Genomic DNA, 18,255 nt, shown 5'->3' with positions numbered 1-18,255 from the left:
CGTTATTGTCGCACTGGTGAAATGTATTATGAAAACACTGTAATACAACTCCGCAAGGTACCTAGGTATGTAATTATAACACTACCTGATAAATACATCTTCCTACCTATTGATGAGCCTCGTACTGCTGACTGCCTAGGTACCTTGCCACGTTAAGATGATAAGGTAGTCGCCGAGTTAGGTAAGCCGGGCATTCCTGATCAGACTCGGTGTGATATGTCGCAAAATACGTACACAGTTCGGCACCTTCTCTACCCAGCTATGCATAATCTTGCTTAAACATGGGTAAAGGCAACAATGCATCTCAATAGACCTTTGAAAGGAGACGCCGAAGAAGGGAGTAAAACACTGGCTGGGCCAGACTTGATAAGAACATACCTACGGGCCGATAGGTAGGTAATATAATACTGACTGCCATGTATCCGTCTATACTGTACATACAGTAAAGTACCTGCTCGGTACTCTGCCTTAGTACGGAGTACTTGTGAGTTTGAAGTGGAGGTAGAGATGTTGGGGCAAGATCGACCACTGCATCGATTTGATTCTGGACCCTACCTAGCGGACTCAGGCTACCTTATGATTACTGACACGGAAGATGTGTGGCGAGTAAGGTAAGGTAATTGTTGACCTTCTACAACAATGTATGCGGACTTAACTGACCACAACTTCGAGCGTGGGTTATAAGGTCGGTAAGGTAGGTAGCTTTGGTTGTGCAGCGTGTAGCAGGTCGGAACTGCACTTTCTACGACATTCCCTAATAAGGTACCTTAAGCGATGTGCACTGATATTTACCTTTAGGTACCTTACTTTTAGGAGTATCGGGTTCTAATAAGGTAAGGAGGACGGATACGTAAGGGTACTCATCAAGGCGAGCAGGGCTGCGGTTGCTACTTCGTACTCATGCAAGCCAGCCCTGCTGCCGATACACCCTCCCCTGAAACGCTAGGGCCTGGGAAGAAGCACAAAGCTCCTAACTTGGAAACGAACCTAAAGCTTTTATATCTCGGGCTCATGCCCTGCTTATGCTGATCGTCGGCAGTTCTTCATGTACATTGGTGAAAACCCACAGGGCTCTCACCGCCCTCTCCATAGTACCTCAGTTTGAACCTACCGAGTCAGTCGGTCCCAATCCAGAGTAAACAATACCAATGAGAATCAAAATAAAATACAGGCAAGAAACGAAAATAAAGAGTTAGCCTGCCTCCATCTTCTTAACAGACCCAGCAACTGTTGGTCATGAGCGGGATAGGACCATAAGACCACATACTCTGCCGGGCTACTGCCATCTCAACGAGGCATATACTTCGCAGGATCCACTGACCTGGCCAACCTCATGGCCAAACTGCAGCTCTGATTTTAATGTGCATCCGATTGCCATGATTTAATTCTGGAACTCACGCTACTTCCTTTGGCAGTCCTCCAGCATGATGACAGACCACCCACACTGCTGGGTGCTCTGGCGAACTCTGCATGTACGTACGTACGAAGTAACTACAGTCTCCACCTCCAAGGTAAGCTGAAGCCAAAGATATAACGTCGTGAGGGCCGCTCCGGTGTATCTACGAATAATACCTGCGGCGGCCGTTGCCGTCCCGAACAAGGTCCCATGACCTTCCCCCCTCATTTCCCCCTGCCACCAAACGGTCAGCAAAGTATCCGTACACTGCGAAGGTGTCATTGAATAGATTAGTCCTGGAAGGTCAGAAAGGTCGGCTATGATGAGTTGAGTGCACCCTCGCATCCACGTTTTCCAGGCCATATCCTCCCGAAGTCATCTTCTTTCGTAGAGTCATCTGTTCCACACGGTCCTTCTCCGGAGTTAAGATCTGGTGTTACTAACGCCCTATTTCTGGTAGAACAAGAATCATCAGCCCGGGCGGGCGATGCGAGCACCGGATCTTTGCTGTCCCCTAAGCCAGATCCTAAAAAGGGCAAACGCCAGAAAGACCCCCAAAAAAGCCAAACTCGGCACCGGTTCCCCCGCGTATTTCCCCTTGGCTATACCGTGCCAAAATTCCCCGTCGTGCGAGGAAGCGACAGAAGAATGAGCTGATTGTCCGTTTTAGCCGCCGAAGGTTAAAAGACACCGGCGATTTGGGAGCCCTTCAATAACGTGCATTCCGTACCAAGGAAATATTGCCCGAAATAATACACATGTAATCACATAGAAGAAGCTGCTGATCTGGCCCAGCCAAGGTTCAATGCCAATCTTGGACGAATCACACTCCCAGATTGAGTTACCTCTCTTGTGTCCGTATATGTAAGCTGCGCGTCTCCCTCCCCAAATGGCATTCCGCCATTGCCGCCCGACCCTTGCCGGCCGGTACGAAGTTAATACGACGCGTCTTGTCAGCTGATCCAGTGACTCCCAAACCGTGCGAGTAGTGTACGTACTCCATTCGTAATCAGCCTCACCCACATGGACGAAACCGCAGTGGCGACCCTCTAGCCAGGGATTTTGCAACCCCAAGTATCACCTCACGACATCAGGCCACATACACTTTCTCCTCCTCTTGCTCTCTCCAACACGAATAGCTAGGAGGGTGGTCGATCATGTCCCCTTGAGTACAAGGCCAAGCCGGACTTGCCGTCGAAAACTTCAGATTCTGCCATACGTTTGGAGGTTCGGCAGATGTTTCAGGCTTGGGATCCCTCCCACCCCTGTATCCTTAAAAGAAAAATCTCGACTGCTCCGTTCAACATTTCCGATCGTCGTTGTCGTCGCCGTCGCCGGGACAGGGCACCAGGAAAAGCACTTCGTACGAAGTACTCCATTTTCAGAACCGACCGTTTCGCCGAACGCCTCGTTTAGCCGCAAGTGGTACGACGACACGAACTAGCAACGGCCCAAACTCAGGCTGGTTTCGTTGGAGCCAGATGGAATCATTTTTGCCCATATGGTTCTCACAAAGAACATTTCACATCGTACAGGGTACAATCCGCCTCGTTTCCCTCATCCAATGTCTTAACCTACCTAGGCAGGGAGAATACCTAGGGAGACGAACATGGTTCGCCAGGTTATCTCGCCTCTCGATGCCCAATACCACTCATTGCGATAGTGGTGGATCGTGCTGATGTGATCTCTATCTCAAGACGTAGGGGATAAATGGTCAGTTGTTGACAAATTATGGTACAAACATGGTCTCCCAAATCTCGAGATGATTCAACCCGATACCCGGCGTAAAACACTCCTCTGTAACTGCCTTCACGAACAAAGTATTTGCTTTGTATGCCGTATCACCATGGTATCAAATCGGTGTAGAGACGAGGATAGCTACCATCATGATGCTGCGTAACACACACGCGTACTACTACATCGCACGCATCCCCCCACCCGCCGGCCCTTTGTCCAACATCCCATACGGGAGAAATCGTGGCATCTGATATAGCTACGTACATTAATTAGAATCCCAACGCGCGCCCGTCGTTTCGACGCACCTCCGATACAACAGGTAACTGGGAAGGAAGGACACCTACTCAATTTTCTAACCCGACGTCCCGTAACCAGTTGCTCTATCCGCCTCGGACACGGCGCCGGTCTTTGCCCCATCCCGTCCCGTCCCCTCTCCTCTCCCCCCCGTGCCCGCATGGCGCCCCACATACCATCCCGGGAACCTGGACGCCCGGGCCGTGGTGAATATGCGTTGAGGGACAAAGAAGTTGCGGGAGGGGGTCAGCGCTTTGGTTGTGAAGGGTACGCCGCGGGAGAGCAGACACGAGATTCGTTCGGGTGGATTACTAGAGGAGGAAGAATGGAGACATGAACTTGACTAGGAGGAGGGCGTGAGCGGCGTTGGCGAGGAAACGTAGAGAAAAAGTAGAGGGTATAAGAGATATGCGGTTTGGGCGAACTTGGGAGTGATAGACTGGCATGGCAGAATGGGTTGTTTTGCGATGAATCTTTCGAAAGATTTTTTTCACTGCGATGGCTGATCAAGACGATTCAGGGGAGAGGGGGGAGGAAGGACGAAATATCGTCAGGGGGCTGCTGCTTGACAGTAGGCAGAGTATGGCAGGCTTCCAATTTCGCTGTCGAGACACTATAGGGATTTCAACTTAAGCTCATATGACCCTGTACGAGAATCCATGGGAGCACCATTCACGTTAGACATTTTTGTACTAGCTATCCGCTTTTGAACGAGTTCCGGGAGACCAACTTCGACTGTTACGATTCGCCATTCTATAGGGTCATCTAGCCTCCCAAGCAAGATTTCATCTCATGCGACTATCGACATTCCTCCGTCATTATCATCACTATGCTTTTTGTGTGCTTGTCCTCCACGTCATTTTACCACGCTAAACGCTTAAGCGGAGATCTTCTGCTTCAGGATATCCTTGAGGGTGACGGCATCGGCGGCGAACTTGCTGATACCCTCGCGCAGCTTCTCGACGGCCATCTGGTCCTCGTTGAAGTCGAAGCGGAAGTTGGCCTCGTCGTTGATGTACGTCTTCTTCTCGATATCGAGCGAGGCAGCGCTGGAAGCGTCGAGCTTCTTGGGGAGGGCATCGGACGAGTTGTGAAGCTCCTCGAGGAGGTTGGGCTGTTTGTAGAACGTCAGCATTGGCAAGAACATTCCGTTGTGTCTACCATCTACCAGCAGAACGATGTTCACGTTGGCTGCCAAATGGACGAAAAGGGGGAAGGGAGCCATACGGAGATGGTGAGGTAGTCGCAGCCAGCGAGCTCAGTGATCTCGCCAATGCTGCGGAAAGACGCGCCCATGACGATGGTCTTGTAGCCGTGCTTCTTGTAGTAGTTGAAGATGCTCTGGACCGACTTGACGCCGGGGTCCTCCTCCTTGGAGTAGTCCCTCTTGTTGGCGGCCTTGTACCAGTCGAGAATACGGCCGACGAAGGGGGAGATGAGGAAGGCACCGGCCTCGGCGGCGGCGATGGCCTGGACGAGGGAGAACATGAGGGTCAGGTTGGTGTTGATACCGTGGTCGCGCTGGAGGATCTCGGCGGCCTTGATGCCTTCCCAGGTGGAGGCGATCTTGATGAGAACGCGGTCTTTGGAGATGCCCTGCTCCTTGTAGAGCTGTAGGGTAGGATTGTTAGTGTTAAAGCGTCCACCCCTCGTCCTTCGCGTGACACAAGAGGGGTTTGCAAACCTGGATAATACGCAGGGCCTTGTCGACAGAGGCCTTGGTGTCGAAAGACCACCGGGCATCGACCTCGGTGGAGACCTTGCCAGGGATGATCTTAAGGATCTCCTTGCCGAACTCGACGAGGAGATGGTCGAGAGCCTCGTCAACCTGCTGGTCGACATCACCGCCCGTGGTCTTGGCGACCTTCACGGCCTCATCGATGAGGCGAGCATACTCGGGCTTCTTGGAGGCGGCAAGGATAAGGGAAGGGTTGGTGGTGGCATCCTGCGGCTTGTACTTGCCAATGGCTGGAAGGTGATAACATTAGGTTAGCGGAGGTTCTCCGATGATGGGGAGTTGAGGTAGCGCCGCGGACTTCCACCCGCCGAGGACGAGCAGAATAGAGCATCTAGGTATGAGCTAATTATGACGAGACTCACTTTCGAAGTCACCTGGCAAAGAAACTCTGGGTTAGCTTTAAGCTTTAAGAACTTGAAGATTTTGAGCTCGAGAAGATCGAGGATGGGACAGGATACGAGGCTTACCCGAGTCGCAAACGACAACCTAATCGAGGTGAAAGTAACACAAGGATTAGCAAATATGATTCAAACCAGACCACTCATGATGCTGACGCTTCATGGTGACTGCAATAACGACGTTGGAGGTCGTCAAAGAGCGCAGTGGGGGGAGGCAACTGAACACCCAATGTCGTCCGACGATGGCAACATGGCGGGGTAACTCACGGTGCCGCTGGCCTTCAATTGATCCAAAGAAGAAGACATCTTGAGGTTGGAGGGTTGTGTGACGAAAGGTGATTAGCGTCGAGATTGAAACCGGGATATGAGACAGCACCAGGCTGAGCGTTCGATCTATATGGTTATGGTGATGGGTTGGATGATGTTGATGAGGATTGGTAAGTGAGTGTTGTGTTGTTGTAAGAGTCAAGATTTTGCTGACCAAGTCCAGACGACGGGAGTCGGAGGCGAAATATTTGACCCCCTCGTCTCAACTTTTACACGGACCCCCGCCATGATCTAAGGATTACCTACTTTCATCGCGCAACAAGCTCCCACTTAGTAAACGAGTAGTGGGTACCTCTTGCTGGTTACCTTATGTGCTACGTAATTATCCGGCGAGCCAGTGTTCGGGAGAGCAAAGGTTGGGCCAGGAGTGGGCGATTACTGTACCGTTGCATGTACTGTCCGGATACCGCGGGACGTTTTTCTGTGGCGGGGCCCGAGGGGTACAAGCCCCCCACCCCCCTCAGAGCTGCGCCAAAACGTCAGGAGGGGCAACTCAAGTTACCCCTCCCCCTCCGTCTTTTCCTCCGTCTCCCCCTCCTATCCCAACGTTCCACTATCCCTACCTCTTCCGTCATAACGGCTTATCCGTCCTCCGAGTACCTAGGTGGTACTCGCCTGCTCGCCTTCTCCGAGGAACAAAGTAGATTCTCATCGATCTATCTACAGTAAAGTACAGAGTAGAAACAGTTAGCCAAGTCAAGACGAGGACAGAGCCCGTACACCATAAGGTACCTAACACTGAGATGAATCCACAAGTCGTTCTCGCCATTTATCCCGCCACATATTCCGTCCCTATACCTCAGGTATCGATTTTGTCGTACGCGTATTGGAGAGGCTTCTTCCAATCCCATGTTCGGACGGGCGCATGCGTCGGTCCAATGTCGCGTCGGTCCAACACCAACAGCGAGGATGATATCCCATCGTCAAACGCTGTTAGACGAGTCCGACATCAGATTACTAACACGAGAGGGCTCCCCCTTACTCACTCATTCACTCATACAACTGCAGTCACTCGTGTCCCAATGGGCACTTCCACTATACTCTCAATGTATCCCAACGCTTCCAGCTTGGTCCGCCATCATCCTCGACACGAGCCGCCTCATTAATCATTAGGATCTGTCTGGATCGATACAAGCTCGTCTTGGCAACCCCCTCAATTCTCGCAGCTAGCCCTCTCAACAACCTTGGCCGACGCGGGCAGTTGTATCCGTATGTACCATCCCCTCGTCACGAGGGGAAGACATAAAAATGCCTCGAATAATCTCTTGTCCTTTTCCTTTCCCCCCCATTTTACCCGCTACCTTTTTACAGCCTCCTCCGATCCCGCTGTTCCCCCACCCACCCCTTTTTCAATGAGAACGGATTTGTACCAATGGATTATTCTTTTGTACCTTTGTTACGCTGGCATCATGAACAGCATCTCGCTTTCTTCTCATTCCTCTTTCCTATGACTTCCTTAATAAAACCCCGTCCCTATTTTATATAGCCCGGCCCTATTTTAAGCAAGGATGAACCCCCCCCCCCCCGGGTTTCCCCCCCCAAATTCAAAAGGATGACATTGCTTTTTCCCCGAATTCATCTGAACAAAGTCTTCTCGTGACATCCTATGCTACCGTCCCCTTGGGGTTTCCCGTTTTCTTCATCTCTCATTCCTCTTTAGTCCTCGGTGATATCACCATACTCCCACATGCCCAGCCTATCCTCCTTGGCCTGGGCCTCCACCTCCCGGAGATGCTTCAAGTAGGCGGCATGCTGCCCGCTGCGCTCCCACGCCTTGAGCTTCTTCGGCACCATGCCGTGTCCGCTCGCTATCACCGCCTTGTTGATTGAGTCGCTGGGCCCCGGTTTCCCGCCCTGTGAGTTATAGTCGTACAGCGTGATGTAGCTCACGTTCTCCTTGCTGTCAACGTAGTCGAAGCTCGCGACCAGCTCCCTATCCCCCGTCCGTGACGCGATGAATTCCTGCGCTTCCTGGAAGTACTCGGGCGCCGTGGGCAGCTGCACGAACGACAGCGACGCGTCCACCGCCTGCGCCTTGAGTTTCTGCGTGCTGAACTGCGGCTGGTCCAGCGGCCGCAGGTCGGCCCACGCAATCTTCTCCGCGTTGCCGTAGTCGATAAACACCACCTCCGCCACCTTGGCCGTCCGGTCGTTCGATCGGATCCGGCCCCGGTACCATTGCCCGTCCGCCGAGTATTTGGCCGCGACCACGTCGCCCGCCTTGGGCGCGCCACCGAGCGGCTTGGCATTCTTCGAGTCCAGGTGGAACTTCTTAAACTCGTTCATCAACGTCGTCAGCGCCGCCGTGCCCTGTCCAATTTCCTGCAGCTTGAGCCTGCCGTTGCCGTCCATGTCCGTGATCACGACGTCGCGGTAGTCCTTGGGCTTGTTCTCATACGCCTCCGGCGACTCGGTTTCCTTGGCCGACGCCGCCGACGCCGCCGCCTCCTCGACCTCCTCGTCTTGCGAAGGGTCCCAGTCCTTCCAGACACCCTTCCTCGCCTCCTTGGCCCGCTTCTCGGCCGGCAGGAGTTCGCTGGCGTTGCCCGACTTCTCGGCCGAGTATGTGTGCACCGACGCCAGGCCCTCCTCAACGAGCATCTTGGCGAAGCTCTCGCGGTTGATGTACAGGTCGCCGATGAAACCGCCCACCTTGTCCAGGTCGTGGACGTCCAACTCGCAGTCGCGCTGGCTGCATCGCCGGTTGGCGAGATCCAGCGCCTCCTGTCCGAACGGCTCGCCGCCCTCGCCCGTGTTCCGCGGCGCCCGCGGCGCGCGGATGCCGGCCAGGACCAGCGTCAGCTTGATGCCCTCGCGAGGCACGAGGACGGTGAACCGAGAGCCCGACTTGACAAAGTCGACGATGCCGGGGACCTTCTTCTGCCGTTGGAGACCGGCGAGCTGCATCTTGGCCTTCTGCAACGACTCGGACACGTCGACGAACTGCTTGATCTTGGGCGGCTTGCCCGACCAGATCCCCTTCTTCTCCTCCTTGGCCTTCTCTTGGGCCGCGAGAAGCTCGTCGTAGTTGGGCGCCCTGTCTGTGTCGTCCTTGCGGTGCCGAATGACCGTTGCGTATCCTTCCTCGACGAGAAGCAGACCAATGTTCTTGCCCTTCTCGGTCACCGTTGCTACGTCGCGAGCCTCGAACCCGTCCGAGGCGGGCTTGTGGCCGTCCACGGTGACCTTCACCGGCTTTGCGATGGTCTTCTTCCTCAGGAACTCCTTAGCCTCGTCCCTGTACGGTGCCTCTGACGGCTCATTGGTGCGAGGGCCTCGGATGCTGCTAAAGTTGATCCGCTTCTCGACGGTGCCGGCCTTGTTCCGAACGATAACGGTGTCGGCACTGATGACCTTGGAAACAATCATATCCGACTGCGAAGCGTCGCCCTTGGCAACATGGTGTTGGTGCAGGCGGAGTTTCTTGCCCTGGGCCGATTTTTCCGCGGCACGTAGCGCCGCCATCTTCTCGCCGAGCATGGTCGAGTGGAAGTCGTTGCACCTTGCCAGGCCTTCTTGCAGCAAGAACTCGGCGATGTTCCTGTTCCCGATGGGGTGGATGATGCTCGCCACCAGTTGGCCCTGAGAGCTGGCCCCGACGACATCCACCTTGACCCGGCGCTGAAGCATGCGCTCCTCGACGAAGGCCCTCGCCTCGTTGCCGTATTCTTCCGCGGGCTGGACCTGGCCGGTAGATTGGATTGTCCTCTCGGTAGACGGCGTCCGGATGCCAGCGATGAGCGTCATGACCTGTGCGTGCTTCTTGTCCGAGAGCAAGAGGCGGACCAGGAGCCGGTCACCGCTCAGGACGCGCTCGACGATGCCGTCAACCGTCTTTCCTTTCCACTCGTTCAAGAAATCGGGACCGCCGAGGTCGTTCTGGACTTGGATGACGCCGCCGGAACCGGACCAGAGACCCTTGCCCTCGCTCTTGGCTTGGCTCTCGAGGCTGCGGAGGTTGTCTAGACGCTGTAGAATCTCTTCCGACTCTTCTTTGCGGCCGGCATCCTCGCGGACTTTAAGCCAACCTGCCTTGACAGCCTCTTCCGGAATTGACGGCCCGTCTCTGGAGAGAAGGACGGCGCCGAAATCACGACCCGAGGGGACGGTGTAGAGGACGGTACATTGAACCTGTTTACCAACGGCCGATTCCCGCAAGTACTCCCGGGACTGGAAAGCGAAGGGCTCGTCACCTTCTTTCTTGAGGCGGGGAGCGTCGACAAAGGCGAGGGAGAGGATGCGTTCGGCCTTGGGGTTGTTGGGGTTGATCAAGACCAAGGTGTCGCCGGAAAGCACGCTCTTGACCTTGGCAAAAAATGTCTTGGACATTGTGAGGATAAAGGAAGGGGGACAAGGACTTCTTCGAAGACCTATAAAGAATGAAGGTTAGAGATGATGCACGAGCCCGAGAGTAGTGGCGCAATCCGAAGGCGGTCAAGGTCATCGTGTCAAACTAAAGTGCGGAACAGACAGAACCCGAGTCCAGAGCAATGGAAACGGTAGGGAAATGGAAATACAGAGATGACAGCAATGCCTCAGGAGAGCCCCATGCATAAGGAAGGGTAGGAATAGGGTTCCTTGGCTGTGATACTGTAGGATAACCGCAGCACCCCATTCCGCCCCCCCGTTGCTATGGAGCTGGCCAAGGCTGGGTAAAGACATAAACAGCAGAAGCAATTGGAGATGGCGATCCCATGGATAATTGAAGGGCAAGCAGAATAACAAAAATTGCGACTTACCTTGATCCGTAAGCGATGTAGATAGCAAATATAGGGGGATATGTGATGAAGAATAAGGAGAGAGTAGGTGAGGAGAAGGAAGCGAGTCGGAAGGGCACACGAGTAGTGGGGTTTCAAAGGGTTGAGCTGTAGTTTCGAAGTTGCGGATACCTTATTGACAGCTTGCCTCAATTTCGGTTGGATAGGGACAGGATGTGGGGAAGATACTTCGTACGGAGTGCGAAACATCAGGTACAGTGAGTGAGCAAAAGTTTCGGGATAACCTAAAGTAGAATGCTTCGAAGCTTTTGGGGAACACTTTTTTATTAGTGGCAAAATCATATCATATCACAAAAGTAACGAATCACAGGATCTTTAAAATATACCGAAATTATTGCTCACCCACTGCAAGTACCGGCGAGTACCGGGTCAATATCTGAAACAGCAAAGTACGGGAGATACTTCAAGGGCCCTACATACTTTTAAATATAATTTTACGGATGCTTCCTATTCATATCTCGTCTACGAAGTACCTTATCATGGAATTATCTTACTGTGGCACTTTCTTATTTCGAAATTGCTGTCACGTGGGCTGCTTTGTCCGTGAATCGACGACTTAAAAGTACCGAGTACGGATACTTGCGTATCTGTAGTGATTAGCTGATACTCCTCTGTACTGACCACTGGCAAGGCTTTAAAACCTGGCCCAACAATCACCCTAGAAGAAGAAAGGGGGCTCCGATTGCCTCAGGGGGAACGCCAAATGGAGGCGAATAGTTCATCTATGACAGCGCCTTAGCCACGCCGTTTAGCAACGAATTCATCTTCCAGGGGCTCCTGAAGCCAAAGCACCTGCTCAACGGTCTGGAAGGTTGGCTGGTCGATTCCGGAGTCCCGAATCCGGTAAGGTAAGGTAGGTAATAAGGGACCTAATTATTACTCTGTACCTGGTACCTATGGCTCGAAACGCATGGTCTCGGATTGATAAAATAGACTGGAGGCGAGGCCCACTTATAGTGGAATTTACAGTGACGGTCACGTCACGCCGTCCTACCCCTCACAGTCTTTCCATCCGGACGCACACAGTATATGAGGTTAGGTCAACAAGCTCCAGCGTCTGGGGTAAGGAGCGTCGGCCAACGCAACAAAGGAAAGTTAAATCGAATTTCTCGACCAGATCAAAACAACTTTTTTTCATTATTCTCTTGTTACTGGCATCAAACTAGCGATACAAGATTGGCCAGAGGCCAACCGAGTAGTTCAAAATCAACGACCCCGGGCATCCATGCTTAGTCCTGGCAGTTTTCCAGGTCATTCCGAGCTGTCCTTGGTCCAGGGAGGCTTGGGTCGATTTAGCTGGAGATGCCGATGACACCTGCAGCAGAAAGTTTCGTCAGTCCACCGACAATACAAAAGGAGAACGAAAGCGTCTGCAAGAAAATGGTACGAAATCCCAAAACATACCGCAAGCAGGGCGAGGGCCAGCATTGCCTGTCTTGAGCGACTCCTCGGTGTCACCCTTGCCAAGATCGTCGGTGCCGGCGTGAACAACAACGGTGCGCTATCGTCCAGTGTCAGTTATACCGCAAAGATTCATCCTTTCTCGTCGCGTTCCGTTCGTGGGTGTTGCTTACGCCGATGACGCTCTCGGGACCGATCAGCTTGATCAAAGAGTCTGTAACCTCGCCCTTGGAGTTGCCCTGAGCATCGGTCTCAATGTTGCCAAGGTCACCAACATGGCGGTTCTCGTCGCTAGGGGCACCGTGCTGCTTGCCGTGGGGGTTGACTTGTCCAAAAGAAAAAGGAGGAGCCGTTAGCCGTTTGCTCATTCGCTTCTAGATGACCTAATGGGTGGGTGGACGTATGTTGGGGGGAAGGGGGACGCGGCTTGGCTTACAGTGAGGGCCGGCCGATGTGCAGCCGTTCGTGTTGTCGCCGAAGGTGTGGATATGCATGCCACGCTTCGCGTTGGGGTCCTGGCCGCTGATGTCCCAAGTGACCTTGGTAGGGGCCGACTCGGACTCCTGCTCGAAGATGACGGTGCCAGTGACCTTGGAGTCACCACGGACGACGGCAACTGTCACAATGTGCATCAGCTTCTGGATCAAAAGGCAAACTCCGCTTGGTGTCAACCCATTGGTCCTCGCGCCACCGTTTTGAGACCCCTCCCACCCGTCATCCAGGTCCACGGCCTATCTGTGTGTGGTACAGGCTGGCAGCATAGACTCGAGGACTCCTGTCCGCAATAATTCCTCAGCTTGCCGTGCCATCAGGGTGTTACCCCAGACGTCCCAGTCAGGCGGACCGCATGAGGGATCAACACGAACAGACCCAGACCTTCATCCAACCACACATTGGCCAACGGGATGATGCCAATGAGGAGACAGAAGGACGAGCAGGTGACGAGGAGATGACCATCAGGGTGTCCTGAGGCTCAACCTTGCCCTGTCCCAAAGGACGAGAACCTGCTCAATCCAGCTCAAATCGTAACCCCTCCATCCCAACAGGGACGAGGCGAGGCGCTTTAGGCTGCAACGGCCTGGCTATAAATGGTGGGGAAGGGGGGGAAACCCTGCTTACCAGCCTTGACCATTGTGTCTGATTTATTTGAGTTGGTCTGGATATAAGAAGGGGAAGGGGACAGGTCTCTTGACGAGTTCAAAGACAACTTTTGTTCGGTGTTGCTACTCGTTCGACGGTAATTGAGAAGAGAGGAGAAGACAGGAGGGAAAACAGTAGGGGGGGGTTCTGAAGAGAAGAGGAGACGGGGTAAAAGGTGAGTTATTATGGAGATGGCACCACCTAAACACCGAGGATCGCAGCAACCGGGCACGACTTTCCATCGGGCTTCCGAGCTTTTGGGGGACTCTCCATTCGCTACCCCCACCTCCGTCCCACGAGCTCCCGCCCATCCTTTCTACGGCTTTCCGTCCCTTGCGAATCTGTCCCTCGCCATGGTTTCGGGACCTGGATCTTTTGCTCACTACCATATGTACGAAGCACGTTGTACTTCTTTTGCGCGACCCATGTTCCAATGCGTCAGTGCTAGTTCCAGGTCCAACCGCAATCGGAGATCCGAGCCGCGTCACAGAGAAGACTCGAGAGGGGTTCCGTCGAGGGGTGGGTGGGAGCCCAAGGAGGGGCTCCAGATTCTTTGCCCCGCTCCAACGTTGGAACAGTGACGCGGGACGTTGTACAGTGTACGAGCCGTCATGGTGACATTGAACCAGTTGCTTATTAATTATTAATTCCTTGCGACCCGCGTCACGTGGGCTCCGCCAGTTTCGACGTTGTTCGTTGCGAGGATCCAACGGCTTTTTGAGTCTTTTGTCCGAGATGGTAAAAGAGCGAGCAAACAGTACGATATTGGTACTGATAGTGGGATACAACGATCTTCTAATATATGCCCACTCCGTCGGGTTGTCTCATCTTCATTCATCTGCGTACGTGTATGTATCCGACGAAACTCGGACTACACTGGCTATAATAGCTGCGACGGAGGCTGGGAAGGACCGGGAGGGAGCGGGGAGGGAGCAGATTCAGCGCTTGTATGTCAGTGGTTCCCGGGACAGAGGCCGTGCAAGGCCCGCTGCGCGGCTCGAAACTCTCGAGATTTCCCATGTGATGGTTAATAGTAGAGTGGCTGACCAAGCCGGATATTCGCGACCAACGTGGTAGCTAAGACGGGAATACCCAGCCCGCATCTTTGAATCACGTAGAGAGACGAAGTGCAGTCTGCTCTCTTCGTACTTCGTATAGGTAGGTTCCTGGAATTTCCAGTAAGAGACATGTTGGCTAAGAATGACTAAAACCAAGTATCAGCAAGATTTGTATAGGTAGGTACCTTACATTATATCACAGTACCTACCTACCTTACGGAAGTATTATTGATGAGGTGGAAAGAGCATTGGAGGGGTCGCCCTGTGACGAGGAAAGGACACTATAAGAGTCCTTGCCATCAGAAGGACTGTAAAAGGGCCCTGCGTACCTTAATAACTACTTTTCAAGTCGGCCCAGACCTTTCTGAATTCCATGATTCGCACCATAGCAGATATCTTCACGACTACGTCGAGCAAACTTCCTCCAAGCCTTTCCCCTCTCTTTGATCTGGAGCCGAAACATTGAATATTCCTCCAGCTTCTAGGTACTGTCCTCCCAGGAGCCATGGCGAACTAGAGGCAGCCAGAACAGTACCAAGTGCGACAGAAGACTGCGATAGACGATAAGCTAGGCCGGAGTCCTCTCCATCCGTCATCGTCCGTCGTCATCCTAGTCAGCTAGCTAGGTGTTAACGGGTAGTTCGTCGGCAGCCTACAGGGCTCAGCAAGCCCGCGCCACAGCGGATCCTTATGCATGTTTGTGTGTACGGAGTACATAGGTACATTCGTGCAACATACCTATCCGGGAGGGGGGGGGGTCTTGACAGTCTAGCCTTAGCATAACCACCGTAAACATAATAGGGTGGGTGGTCATTGTGTGGACATGAAATCGATAGCATGAACAGGGTACTTACTGGTAAGTGGCTAATACTATGTCAAAATGGTCAGGTATATTAGGTGGGTTATTCTAAACGGTGAATACTATAGTGACCAGTAAAAAACGGTGGCTGAAAAATGTATACTGTCATGCAGGTCAGGTTGCTGTATTAGCTATTATGACCCCACTAAATGACTAACCAGTACTGACTACACTGACCGTTAGTGAAATACTGGCTGATATAACTATACTGAGGGAGTCGATTGGTATTATACTGGTTATTCTATCTCTTACTGTTAGTATAGTGAATTCGATAGTATAGCACGACTAATAGTAAGTTTAGTAAGTTATTATATTCCTTCGTTATCGCTATATTCTATATAATATAATAGTGAGCTTTTTCACCGTCCCTCTTTAGACTTCCTCGTTATTAGACTTTAGCTCCTTCTTTAGGCTTACGCCCATTACTGATAACTAGTCCGACTTCTTTTAGACTCCTCTTTAGTAGTCGGTACTATAGACTATCTAGTATCCGTGAATTCGCCCCCCACGCTGCCTTAGCTATTATAAACCTCTATCAAATTGGAAGTCGTGTCGGGGGTATAGACGGGGGGGTTATACTATAGGCCGTATAATACCATTAGCGAAGTTAGCAGACCTAGTCTTTTATGCGGTATCAACGGGCACTTTCGCTATATCCGGCGTCTTTAATAGCGATATCTATATAAAACTCGTCCGTCTTCTCCTAGATAGTATTACGGGTATCCTCTGCCGCCTGCGTCTCCTTCTATAGATAGGAATCCACGCTAGGGTAAGGAGTAGGGAGTAGGACGAGCTCGTATTAAATAGTATACTCGTGAAGGAGTAACTCGAGGGGATCGATTTAGCAGTAAGAATCATTATCGTTATATATATTTATATTTAAATCGGGAATAGTAGAGGGGAATCGGCGTCTAGGGGGTGGGGTCTCGGATATCTCGAATTCTATATCCTATTCGGTATCCTATTCGGTATCTATTAAAATCGTGGAGATATAGTATATAGGTAGGGGTATATAATATGTGGTAGTCCTTTTTAGTAGCCCGGAGGTAGTATAATAGCACCTAAGGTATAAACGAGATAGGTTAATACTAGACTTAATTTTCTATTCCTGGAAGCTATAGCTCCTTACCTAGGGAAACTTAAAGTAAAGAACTCGAGATACGGATAACGATACTAGGAGCTTATAAAAGAGAAGGATAGTAGACGACTTAGTGTCCCGCTAGCGAAAACTACGGGTATAGGGTTTCTCGATATATATAAGGAGTCTATGAAATAAACCTGAGTTAGAATCGAAGCTGGATCTAAGCTAAACCTGATCTAAATCTAAGCGCCGTGAAATCCCTACTATTCTTCTGGATATTATATAACCACTAATTCGGCCTTAAAGTAACTGCCCGTTACTACTATATCCTAGGACCTAATAATATTCTTATATTAAGATATAAAGTCTTTTAATTTCTGTCCGTATCCCTGTCCTGTTTATTTACTACCTCCCCGAGATAGCGCCGTGTCCTTAAAGCCGAAGTTATTTCACTATATAAATCGTAAAACAATATTTTTCCTTTCTCCTAACTTTATCCTCTATTTCCCTAGGCCTCGCTAGCACTATATTCTATTTACTGACTATCCTCTTCGATAGTCTACGCCTCCTAGGCTTCCTACTCCTTAACTTTATCGTTATCGACTTAGGTTCGCTTTCGTTTACGAGAGGCAGCTTAGTTAGGATTATATCCCTTCTTATTGCTTCGCTCCTTTAGTATCACTATAGTTACGATAAGATATTTCTCGGCACGCACCTCTCTATTATCGATAGTAGTGAAACCGAAGAAGTTAGCGCCTTTACGCTAGTCCTTCACCTTATCCACTCGCTTAGGGTTAGGGACGGTGACCTTTTTGCTATCCTGTATAATAATATTCTGCTACCACTTCTCTAGTAGCGTTCTGGTATACTTAGGGAACTTTATCTTATCTTTATAGATAAAAAGGGCCGAGAGAAATAGTCCGATATACAGACTTTTACTATTATCCTTTTTAAGAGTATCGAAATAAAGGCGGTACCTAAGCTTCTAGGAGCTATAAACCTTAGTGGCTGCTATAGTGGTTACTACGAGATGATAACTTAAGTAAGCTATATCTGGATCTTGCCTAAGGTATTAGTTAGTAATATCTAGTAAGTTATTTAAGATGGCCTCGGGAAATTATAAGAATATAGTAAGAAATAGTAAGAAATCTCTGGTATATATAGCTATAGCTAACCTAGAAGTCTAGTCTTTGAAACTGAAGCTGCTATTACTGTTATCTACGATATTTGTATTTAATATAGATCGTAGATACTAGAAGCTGGAGTGAATCTAATAGGATAGGTAATACGAGAAGTAGTTTAAGAGAAGAGGTTTAAGACGAGAGAACGAATATAAGGTAAGGTAGTAATTTAAGAGGACTCGGGAGGGACTAGGGTATATAAGGTAAGGCACGACTACCTTACCTTCCTATCTCCGTGAAAGGTATAAGAATCGAGATTTAAGATATAGGGGCTTAGGCTAATAGTCACTATCTAAATTATTTCACGACGGACAATAAATATATAAAAGGCATTATATCTTATATAGTAAAATAGAAGCTATATATTTCTATCGCGATGCCTTTATACCTGTGTCCTTAGGGATATTCTGTTCCCGTAAAATAAACTGCTAACCTAGACCTATACCGCTATTATAAACTATAGTATATAATAATAGATAATATTATAACTCCTAGATACCTTATAACCTTCCCGAATCCTATCGTGATAGCTATAGAATAATATCCTATATGAATAGCCTAGACGCCTAAAACTATTTCCCGAATAAATCCTGCCCCCCGTACTCTTACGACCTTAGTATATAGTCGTGTTATTATTATTGCTATTCTTATTACTATCGCCGCTATTATCCCCGACTTACGTAGTATCGACGCCGATAGCCTCGAAAAAAACGTCGCTCGGCCGGAACACGGTGTTATTATTATCGGTAGTCGATATTTTATAGCTCTTTCTCTTTCGAGTCTTAACCCGTCTAGGTCTATCGGTAATCTCCCTAATAGAGGGATATTACGACGGCTTCCGGTCCTCTATAGTATAGTGGACGATAG

At 50.7% G+C, this 18,255-nt stretch overlaps 4 protein-coding genes across 4 annotated transcripts; all 4 read right to left on the bottom strand.

Annotated features, from left to right (window-relative positions):
- Nucleotides 1–4,142: 4,142 nt before the first annotated feature.
- SODALDRAFT_328706 (transaldolase) lies at nucleotides 4,143–5,889 on the bottom strand. The gene is made up of 6 exons (XM_028610760.1): nucleotides 5,831–5,889; nucleotides 5,633–5,651; nucleotides 5,528–5,539; nucleotides 5,112–5,395; nucleotides 4,655–5,038; nucleotides 4,143–4,541 (listed from the first exon to the last, which is right to left on the bottom strand). The coding sequence occupies exons 1-6, from the start codon at nucleotides 5,867–5,869 to the stop codon at nucleotides 4,305–4,307; spliced, it is 975 nt and encodes a 324-aa protein (XP_028463179.1). The 5' UTR covers nucleotides 5,870–5,889; the 3' UTR covers nucleotides 4,143–4,304.
- Nucleotides 5,890–7,403: 1,514 nt separating this feature from the next.
- SODALDRAFT_328705 (tudor domain-containing protein) lies at nucleotides 7,404–10,583 on the bottom strand. Its single transcript, XM_028610759.1, has one exon. The coding sequence runs from the start codon at nucleotides 10,217–10,219 to the stop codon at nucleotides 7,547–7,549; it is 2,673 nt and encodes an 890-aa protein (XP_028463178.1). The 5' UTR covers nucleotides 10,220–10,583; the 3' UTR covers nucleotides 7,404–7,546.
- Nucleotides 10,323–11,011, bottom strand: SODALDRAFT_63832 (hypothetical protein). Its single transcript, XM_028615550.1, has 2 exons — nucleotides 10,995–11,011; nucleotides 10,323–10,913 (listed from the first exon to the last, which is right to left on the bottom strand). Exon 2 carries the CDS (start codon nucleotides 10,855–10,857, stop codon nucleotides 10,426–10,428), a length of 432 nt encoding a protein of 143 aa, XP_028463177.1. The 5' UTR covers nucleotides 10,858–10,913; nucleotides 10,995–11,011; the 3' UTR covers nucleotides 10,323–10,425.
- An 848-nt stretch (nucleotides 11,012–11,859) lies between these two features.
- SODALDRAFT_328702 (copper/zinc binding superoxide dismutase) lies at nucleotides 11,860–13,555 on the bottom strand. Its single transcript, XM_028610758.1, has 5 exons — nucleotides 13,189–13,555; nucleotides 12,506–12,685; nucleotides 12,243–12,394; nucleotides 12,073–12,169; nucleotides 11,860–11,983 (listed from the first exon to the last, which is right to left on the bottom strand). Exons 1-5 carry the CDS (start codon nucleotides 13,199–13,201, stop codon nucleotides 11,961–11,963), a joined length of 465 nt encoding a protein of 154 aa, XP_028463176.1. The 5' UTR covers nucleotides 13,202–13,555; the 3' UTR covers nucleotides 11,860–11,960.
- Between the last annotated feature and the right edge of the window lie 4,700 nt (nucleotides 13,556–18,255).

This window comes from Sodiomyces alkalinus (genome assembly GCF_003711515.1).
Source record: "Sodiomyces alkalinus F11 unplaced genomic scaffold SODALscaffold_11, whole genome shotgun sequence".
In the NCBI taxonomy this organism is placed as follows: domain Eukaryota; kingdom Fungi; phylum Ascomycota; class Sordariomycetes; order Glomerellales; family Plectosphaerellaceae; genus Sodiomyces; species Sodiomyces alkalinus.
Note: the sequence above shows the minus strand (reverse complement) of the source record. Positions and strands in the feature narration are given on the sequence as shown.